Source organism: Zingiber officinale, chromosome 1A (assembly GCF_018446385.1).
Source record: "Zingiber officinale cultivar Zhangliang chromosome 1A, Zo_v1.1, whole genome shotgun sequence".
Lineage (NCBI taxonomy): Eukaryota > Viridiplantae > Streptophyta > Magnoliopsida > Zingiberales > Zingiberaceae > Zingiber > Zingiber officinale.
In genome coordinates, this window is record NC_055987.1 from 76,613,949 (window position 1) to 76,623,949 (window position 10,001).

At 41.5% G+C, this 10,001-nt stretch overlaps 1 protein-coding gene across 1 annotated transcript; it reads left to right on the top strand.

The window, feature by feature from the left end:
• The first annotated feature begins 630 nt into the window (after window positions 1-630).
• On the top strand, window positions 631-4,221 carry LOC122026321 (ankyrin repeat domain-containing protein 13C-like). Its single transcript, XM_042584996.1, has 2 exons — window positions 631-2,087; window positions 3,566-4,221. Exons 1-2 carry the CDS (start codon window positions 675-677, stop codon window positions 3,911-3,913), a joined length of 1,761 nt encoding a protein of 586 aa, XP_042440930.1. The 5' UTR covers window positions 631-674; the 3' UTR covers window positions 3,914-4,221.
• The last annotated feature ends 5,780 nt before the right edge of the window (window positions 4,222-10,001 follow it).

Sequence of the window (10,001 nt, forward strand, 5' to 3'; positions counted from 1 at the left end):
ACCAGTGCACCATTACTTCACAAAAATAAAAACAAATTGATCCAAGGAAAACAGGACTCGCACAACTTTTAAAGCATTAAAAAATTTCCTTTCTCTTTTTCTGATCGTGCAGTAAATTTAAGAAAAAAAAAACCTATTTGTGATACTTAAAGATATCACCATTTGGACGGGCACTTGAGTTTTGTCGAGGAGAGTGACTGTCTAGATTAGCGGTCTGATAACCCAACGAGCTAGTCCTTGACTCGAGTTTGGCCCATAAGTTCCGCTATTTCTTTTGTGGATTTATTTATAATAAAATTGAAATCTAAGCAATCGATATTGCTAAAAGAAAAGGAAACAAAAGCAAAATAAAAAAGAAAGTCAAAAAAAAAAAAAAAAAAAACAGAGACAGTTATCAGCTGGGTTTCTCCAGAACCCAATAAAGTCACCTCGACTGGGAGGAATAGTCACAGGCGAGTGAGTAAAGCACCGGGTAATAACAGAAGAAATAGGAAATGATTAAAAAAAAAGAAATGAGTGAGATTATAAGTGAGTAAAGAATTGGGTAACAAAAGGAGGAAAAAGGGCATGATTAAGAAAAACAAAGCAGTGAGATTATAGGAACCCATTTTATACTCTCCCCCTCTTCTTACCTACCCTCAGTTGCTTTTCCTACAGTGAAACTCTCTTCGGTCATGGAGGAAGGGAGATTGGTAGTGGAAGAGTTCGCGCATAGTCCGGTGCACTACGCAGTGGCGATGGGCGACTCGGTCTCTCTAGGTCGCCTCCTCGCGTCACTCCCCTCCCTGGCGCACCCTTCCGAGATACGCACGGAGGCCGACTCCGCACGCGAGGAGCACCTCGCCGCGGAGATCTCCGCCGTTCTCGATCGCCGTGATGTGCCTCGCCGCGATACGGCCCTCCACCTGGCGGTCCGTCTAGACCGCACTTCTGCGGTCGCTGCGCTCGCGAACGCCGGCGCGGATCCGTCACTCCAGAACGCAGCCGGGTGGACGGCCCTTCAAGAGGCGCTCTGCCTCCGGAGACGCCGCCTTGCACTGATGCTTCTCCGTCATCACAGGAGATCTGCGTGGGCCAAGTTCCGCCGCCGCCTTCCGCCACTACTCGTAGCCCTCCGCCGTGTTTCGGACTTCTACTTAGAACTGGAGTTCCACTTCGAGAGTCCGCTTCTCCCTTTTCTTCCTCGTGTTGCCCCCTCCGACACTTACCGCATCTGGAAGCGGGCAACCGACCTCCGTGCCGACACCTCTCTCGCCGGTTTCGACGGCCTCCGTATCCGTCGATCTGACCAGTCCTTCCTGTTCCTCGGCACCGGCACGGGCTCCACCGTTCCCCCGGGATCCCTCCTCGTTCTGCACCGAGGTCGGAGGGAGGTGCGCGATGCGTTTGATGGCGCCGAAGCGGCTGCTCCGGCAGCTGACGAAGCCGACATTGTTGCTGATGCTAGCGCCTATCGTCCAGGCCTCGACATCACGGCTGCGCAGTTGGTCAGCAGGACCAACTGGCGAAGGCGAGAGAAGATAGAGATGGTCGGTGAGTGGAAAGCCAGGGTTTACGAGATCCACAATGTCGTCTTCAGCTTCAAGACAATGAAGGCTTGTGCAGAAGAGGGCGAGAATGACGGTGATGACGGACAAAATCTCGTTGTGCCCCTCGACCTCCATGAGGATGACGATGAGGGCTTCTTGGTGGCGGAGATCCCAGAGATGCCTCCGCGGCACAGCTGCTATGAGCCGAGGGTTCGGGAGAGGGAAGAAATCGGACAGATGGCTAGGAGGAAGAGTGTGGACGTGCGGCTGCGGGAAGAGGTCAAGGAGTGGGCAAGACCAGTGAGGAGGAGCGTGGACGTGCGGCTGCGGGAAGAGGACAAGGAGTGGGCGAGACCAGCGAGGGCAAAGGCTGGGAGGAAGAAGGAGAAGGAAATGGTGAAAAGCTTGCTGCCGGTTGTGTGGCTGACTGAAGACTTCCCACTGAAGCTGGAGGAACTGATGCCTTTGCTGGATATACTTGCTAACAAAGTGAAGGCAGTGCGCCGCCTCCGGGAGTTGCTGACCACTAAATTTCCCCCAGGAACTTTTCCTGTTAAGGTAAACATAGATTATGCATCTTCACTGATTCTATATGCTGCTGCCAACTTGGATAATCTTCACTGATTCACTGATTCCCACTGAAGACTGCTTGCCGTTTATTGAGTTAAAATTTTTAAGCCAGACCTACAATCCAATTGTATATTTATTGCTTACATTTGATTGAGTTTAAATTTTTAGGCAGTCCTACAATCCAATTGTGTGCCTATTTACTTTTACTTACGCTTCCTACTGGGAGCTTGGTCCACACCATTAAATTTAATATATTCATATTTAATTATTTTTTTTTAGTGATTGTCATTTACTGTAACACTAATATTTTGTTTGATATAGGAAGCTTTCAATAATATGAGATTCTTATTGAGTTTTAGATAGAAAGATTCTTTCGTTATTATCATCTGTCCATAATTATCATTCATTTTGTAGAAGTTCAAGTTGAAAATTTACATTGTTGTTTTGATATATTTACAATATGAATCATTTTATTATGCTTCATGATATTGAAATGTTCGATTTGAAAAAAATCATATTAATACTATATATTGAAAGACAATAGAAATAGGAAAATATAAATATCAAATATAGTTCTAAAATATTCTTATTAAAGTGTAGGATCTTATGATCCTAAGTTCAAAGCTTAAATATCTCTCTCTCAATTCATAGAAAGGATCTCAATCTTTAGTTGTGATATCAACTCTAATCAAGTTAAGGCATTGCGTGTGTGCAATAGAATGATGAATCATTTTGATGTTCTGCTGCATATGGCAGAGTAAATCATGGTGTCACAATGTAGCGCTTGGAAGAATAGGGTAAAAGATTGTAGACAGTGTGCCACATTCAATCAACCTATAGCCTCCTTAATCTCCCATTTAAATTCCTTCTCAATGTTAGTTGTTACTGAAGAATTGCTGATTTGAATTGGTTTTGACTTTTGTTTTAAGATATTTTTCTCTGAAAATTATCATGTTAATGCTGGCCAAATCTTTATTTTAGTTTGATTTGTTTAAATTCTTTTTGAACACAATGAAGCAGGCCTTTACAGTGCTTCTTCATTAAGGCTTTTTTCACGACCATTGGATCTGAGCAGATTTAAAGGGAACTAATCTTGGCTGTTGATCGATCAATGTTCGAGATCTATTCCACTCAAATCCAACGGCTATGAAAAAGGGCCTTCACGAAAAACACTCTGAAGGTTCACTGCTCATTAGTCTTATTCGTGTTATGAAAGAAACTACTATGACTGCTTCTGATGTGAGAAACACCTATACTGAAAATTCTGTGGTGACCTAGTTTTGTGCTTAGATGAGAAAGTTTAACATTTTGTACTGTTTTTTTTTGGACAAGATCATAGTAATAGAATATATATTTTTATTTTCAACAATCCACTGGAAAGGTAAATTCTCATTTTGAAATTAGATATTCTTATTTTCAACACCGCAGCGGGGAGGTAAATTCTCATTTTGGTTTTGTTTCTGCAGGTTGCCATTCCAATCTTACCAACTGTGAGGGTGGTGGTTACATTCACCAAGTTTGCCTATCTAACACAATCTGAACAGTTTTTCACACCACTCTCAAGCCCAAGACTCTTGCCTGTTCCAGAAGATGAGGAGAATCACAAAGTTGACACCCAGAAGAGCTCTTGGCTAAGGTGGAACTCCTCTTCAACCAAAACATCTGTCAATCGATCAAAATCAGTGAACACTTCTCAAGTGATTGACCACATTGACCCATTCGACATCCCAACCAATTACAAATGGGTTAGTATCCACACGAAAAGCCAGAATAGTAGGACCATGAAGCCAAAGAAGGGAAAGCAGATGGCATAACTGACAGGATGATGCTTGTGGAGACTGGAGAGAGATGGTGCAACTTGCACAAGAAAATGTAATTTAGTTCAATCCCATCAGATCGTTCTCGCTAATACTAACTTAAGGATGTGTTACCCTCGGTTTTATCTTGATATGGCTATTGAATTGTTGGTTTGATGTTTTGTCTCGGGATGTCTAGTGAGCTCTAGTGAGCTTGTTCTGTTGCTTGAGATTTTATAGAAAATCTGCAGTTTTTGTGCTCAAATGTATGAACCATGGATTTGGCTTCTCATAATATTCATGTAGGAGGCTGATTTGGGCGGGCACGATTCAGGTTTTTGTCAATCCAGATGTTGTCATGTTGGACTGGTATCAGTGAGCCGTTGTTGGTTTGCATGACTGTTGGATTGAATGGAGCTGTGTGTGTCATGTTCTGAAATGGCTCGACCTAGTATGGATCAAGCTCGGTCCATGAATTCAATTATAAAATATTTATTAAATAATGAAAGAACCTGGGAAAAAAAGATAAAAGTATCGGATACGTAATATGGTGTCGGCTCAAGGCCATTATGGTATCTAGGACTCTATTTTTTATTGTGCCTTTAATATTTTATATTTTAATATTATTTATTTATTTAAATATTTGGTTTTTATTTTAGTTTTTTTTAAAATATATCCATTTTTAATTTTAAATTATTTAAATTTTATTGGTTGTTGAATTTTTTAATTGTATATATTTTTTAATTAATCATCTCTTCGTTTTCCGTATTGATCTTTTAACAATGAGGAACTTGTAGTTGATGGTGATCTTTTACTTTTTCCCTCTCTTGTCGGTGTTTTCATATATTTATTCTTTCTCTTCTTAGTTGCAGCCAAAAGATGAAATCCTCGCCTCTAGGATCCCCATCGACCGAACCCACGATCATTATGAAGGAGGTAAATCATAGCACCTGAGCTAACATGGGACGGACCGGGTGGGATACAGGGATAGGGGATTTATTCCCCCGTTGTCACTGAGTTTCGATCCGACGGCTTCATTACAGCAACTTCTACCCCATGTCATCTCGGATGATCCACGAGGTCTTCTTTCTCGTCTTAGTGATCTCGTACTCACTCTCCTCCCTTGTCAATTATCATATCATTTTTTTAATTCAAAGTATGTTTCAACCGTTTAAGATAAATAATGATATTTTTTTTATATAAATTAGAAAAATTAAAATTATTTGATAATTTTTTAAAAGAAAAATATTTGATTCTTAGGGTTTTTTTTACATGACATGTTAATAGGTAGACATGATTACGGTTCGGAAGTGACGGTTCAGAAATGATGGTTCGGAACTGACGGTTTGACGGCTCGGCGGTTCCGAACCGACGATTTAGAACTGACGGTTCGACTGTTCGATGGTTCGGAACCGACGGTTCGATATTTCGGAACAAGTCGACTCTTAACCTTAACCACCCAAGACAGTTATGGTTCACGGTTTGGAACCTCCAGTTTACAGTTCGATTCACGGTTCGCCACGATTCGAGATGATTATATTAAAAAATTTAAAATTTAAAATTTAAAACTTAAAACTTAAAAATTAAAACTTAAAATTTATTTTTAAAAAAGAGTTTACACTTATTTAAATTGCCTACGTATCCCCTTATGGTATTAGAGAATTAAAACTCACGTAGTTCTTTTATATTTTTACCCTTTTAATTAGAAAATTGTTGGGTTTTTCGGGCCGCGAAAACCGCTTTTCGCGTCGCGAAAATCCCGAATCACCCAAAGCCGAACGAAAATTACGAGTACGAGTTTCAAAAACTTTAGATCTACTCCTAGATCTACGTGTTAAGAAGTATACCTTGAAGCGTGCCCTTTTGCGTTCCCGCTCGTCCATGGAGTTGCCGGATCTCTAGACCGTCAAGCGTCGGTCCTCTAGAAGTATCCACACGGACACGTAGGTGGAGAAAACCTCACACAAAGGTGTGCTAGCACCTTGGTAAGATTCGGCCAAGCAAGGAGGAGAGGGAGAGGAAGAGCTTCAAGAGGAAGAAGGAAGAAGATACACCCACTTGAATGAAAATGAATTCACATTCAAACTCAAAGTGGCCGGCCACTCTCTCTATGGTGAAAACTCCTAAATTAATTGCATTAATTGCAATTAATATGAAGCCATTAAAGAGAATGGCTTTGTAACTTCCATGAGGTGGCACCCATGATGATGTGGAGTAACATCATTGGTCCACATCAATGTCAACTCACCAATGAGGTGGCATAAAGTCAAGTCAAACTTGACTTTTTATCTTCCTCTCAAATCAAGTCAAACTTGACCAAATCTCTTCCATGGTTGATCGAATCCAACTATTTGATTCAAGCCAACTTAATATAATGAATCTAATTCATTTAATTAAATTGATTCAATAAGTCAAAATCTAAATTAGACTCATTGAACACATGAATCAACTTGAGTCAAACTCAAGTTAGCCCAATTAGGATTACTCTTAATCCAATTTGATTCATCAAATGAATCTAATCCTCTTGGTTCATCATATGAACCTAATCTCCATCTAATTGTCCTAAGTGTGTGACCCTATAGGTTCTTGTAACGTTGGCAATGCCCTAAACTCATTTAGGAGCATAAGTAATGAGCGGTATCTAGCAACACATCATTACTACCCAAGTTACAAGAATGTCGAGATCCGACATCACCTTGTGACTATTAATTGTGGCTCTTCACAATATGTGACATTGTCCTTCTATCATAGACATCTAGATTGATCAATATGAGGCATAGACCGTGTCATCCTCTAATCAATCTAAATCTTGAACTCTAAGTAGACTCACTCGATCAAATAAGCTCAACATCTAATGTTGACTCATTTGGGCATGGCTATGCACTTAGTGGTCTCACTCTATCAAGAATACCGATGTCGCTCCCGTCATATGGGAGGGATAGATCCCATCTACATCACTCACATCCCTCTACATAATTCGTTATATACCCAGTAATCGCTTTTATAGTCCACCCAGTTACGGGTGACGTTTGACGAAACTAAAGTACATAACTCCTTATGTAGGGATCCATGGTGACTTCAGGTCTAAGGACTAATAGTCATACTAATAGCCACATGAGAAAGTATATGACACTCATATAACGATCCATGATACTTTCTCATGGCGGGTCATTCAGTATACATTCTCCAATGTATACCCATGTGTCAGCTTGATATCTCTATATCCATGACTTGTGAGATCAAGTCATCGAGCTGACCTACATGCTAGTCTTATTGCATTAACATTGTCCCTGAATGTTAATACTCGACTAGGAATGATTTAGAGTAGTGTTCCCTATATCATCTCACTATCGATTCAACTAATCGATTGATATAGGTATGAACCCTCTACTCAAGGACGCTATTATACTTAGTCTATTTGACACTAATACAAATAAGTATAATAACCAAACAAATGCCTTTATTAATATACAAGAATATGATACAATGAGTCCATACAATCATCAAATGATTGGCTCTAGGGCTCTAACTAACAATCTCCCACTAGCACTAGTGCCAATCAGTATAGGCTCTAAGGCCTAATGACCTAGTGTGACCATCATGCTTCCTCTGTGCCAAAGCCTTGGTCAAGGGATCTGCGATGTTAGCCTCTGTAGATACTCTGCAAATCTTCACATCTCCTCTATCGATAATCTATCGAATGAGATGGAAGCGCCGTAGTATATGCTTGGTCCGCTGGTGTGAGCGAGGTTCCTTCGCCTGTGCTATAGCTCCATTGTTGTCACAATAGAGCGCAATGGGGTCAGCAATGCTGGGAACCACCCCAAGTTCAGTGATGAACTTGCGGATCCAAACTGCCTCCTTTGCTGCTTCTGATGCAGCAATGTACTCGGCTTCTGTTGTAGAATCAGCTACTGTATCCTGCTTCGAACTCTTCCAGTTGACAGCGCCACCATTAATGCAAAATACGAACCCCGACTGCGATCTATAGTCATCCTGGTCGGTCTGGAAGCTAGTATCATTGTAACCCTTTATAGCTAGCTGCTCATCATTGCCTCCATATATCAAGAAATATTCTTTAGTCTTTCTTAAGTACTTAAGAATATTCTTGACCGCTATCTAGTGACTTTCACCTGGATCTGACTGGTATCTGCTCGTCATACTCAAAGCATACGAGACATCAGGTCGAGTACATAGCATGGCGTACATGATCGATCCTATGGCTGAGACATAAGGGATATGATCCATGCGGTCTCTCTCCTCTCTAGAAGAGGGACTTTGAGTCTTCGAAAGACTCACGCCATGTGACATCGGCAGAAATCCCTTCTTGGAGTTCTGCATGGTAAACCGAAGGAGTACCTTGTCAATGTATGTACTCTGACTTAGGCCAAGCAATCTCTTAGATCTATCTCTATAGATTTGTATCCCTAGAATGCGGGATGCCTCACCTAAGTCCTTCATTGAGAAGCAACTCCCTAGCCAGGTCTTGACATACTGAAGCATAGGGATGTCCTTCCCAATGAGTAGTATGTCATCCACATACAATATGAGGAAGACAACTATGTCCCCTACAACCTTCTTGTAGACACAAGGCTCATCTTCGTTCTTGATGAAACCAAACTGTTTGATTGCATCATCGAAACGAAGATTCCAGCTCCGAGAAGCTTGCTTTAGTCCATAAATGGACCTATGCAGCTTGCATACTCTGCTAGTATGCTGTGGATCTACAAAACCCTCAGGTTGTGTCATGTACACATCCTCGAGTAGGTTTCCATTCAGAAACGCGGTTTTGACATCCATCTGTCATATCTCATAGTCATGGTAGGCTGCAATAGCAAGCATGATCCGAATGGACTTAAACATCGCTACTGGAGAAAAGGTTTCATCATAGTCAATACCATGAATCTGCTTGAAACCTTTAGCTACCAAGCGACCCTTATAAATAAGTCCATCCATGTCAGTCTTTCTCTTAAAGACCCACTTACACCCAATGGGTTTTACCCCTTCAGGTGGATCAACCAAAGTCCATACTTGGTTGGTGTACATGGATTCCATTTCGGATCTCATGGCTTCTAGCCATTTCTCGGAATCTGGTCTCATCACAGCTTCTTGATAGGTGGTAGGCTCATCCTCTATGAGCACAATGTCATCATGGTCAGACAAGAGAAATGAGTATCTCTCAGGCTGACGACGTACCCTATCAGACCTGCGAAGAGGTATGTCTACTTGAACTGGCTGTTGGTCCTCAACTCCTTGTGGAACAACATCATCCACAACACTTTGTGGTTCCAGTTCAATTTCCATCGAGGCATCAATGCTATTGTTTGCATCTTGAACTTCTTCAAGATCGAACGCGCTCCCACTAGTCTTTCTAGAAACAAAGTCCTTTTCTAGAAAGACCCCAGTCTTTGCCACAACTATCTTATGCTGACTGGGAATGTAGAAGTAATATCCCTTAGTTTCCTTGGGATATCCAATGAAATAGCACTTATCGGATTTGGGTCATAATTTGTCTGAGACTTGTCGTCGTACGTAAGCCTCACAGCCCCAAATCCTCATGAAAGACACCTGGGCATCTCTCCCAGTCTATATCTTATATGGTGTCTTTATCACGACCTTGGATGGAACTCGGTTGAGAATGAAAGCTGCCGTGTCTAGAGCATATCCCCATAGATATGTCAGAAGATCTGTGCGACTCATCATAGATCGTACCATATCTAATAAGGTACGATTCCTCCTTTCGGATACACCATTCCACTGTGGTGTTCCAGGAGGAGTGAGTTGAGATAAAATCCCACACTCAGCTAAGTAGTCACGAAACTCATGGCTTAATTATTCACCACCTCGATCTGATCGAAGTACCTTAATACTCTTGTCAAGCTGGTTCTGTACTTCATTCTTGAATTCTTTGAACTTTTCAAAGGATTCAGATTTATGTGTCATCAAATACACATAACCATATCTACTGAAGTCATCAGTAAATGTGATGAAGTACCTATAACTTCCTCTAGCAGCGACATTGAAAGGGCCACATACATCACTATGTATGAGTCCTAACAAATCAGTCGCTCTCTTGCTGTGCCCACTAAAGGGAGTCTTGGTCATC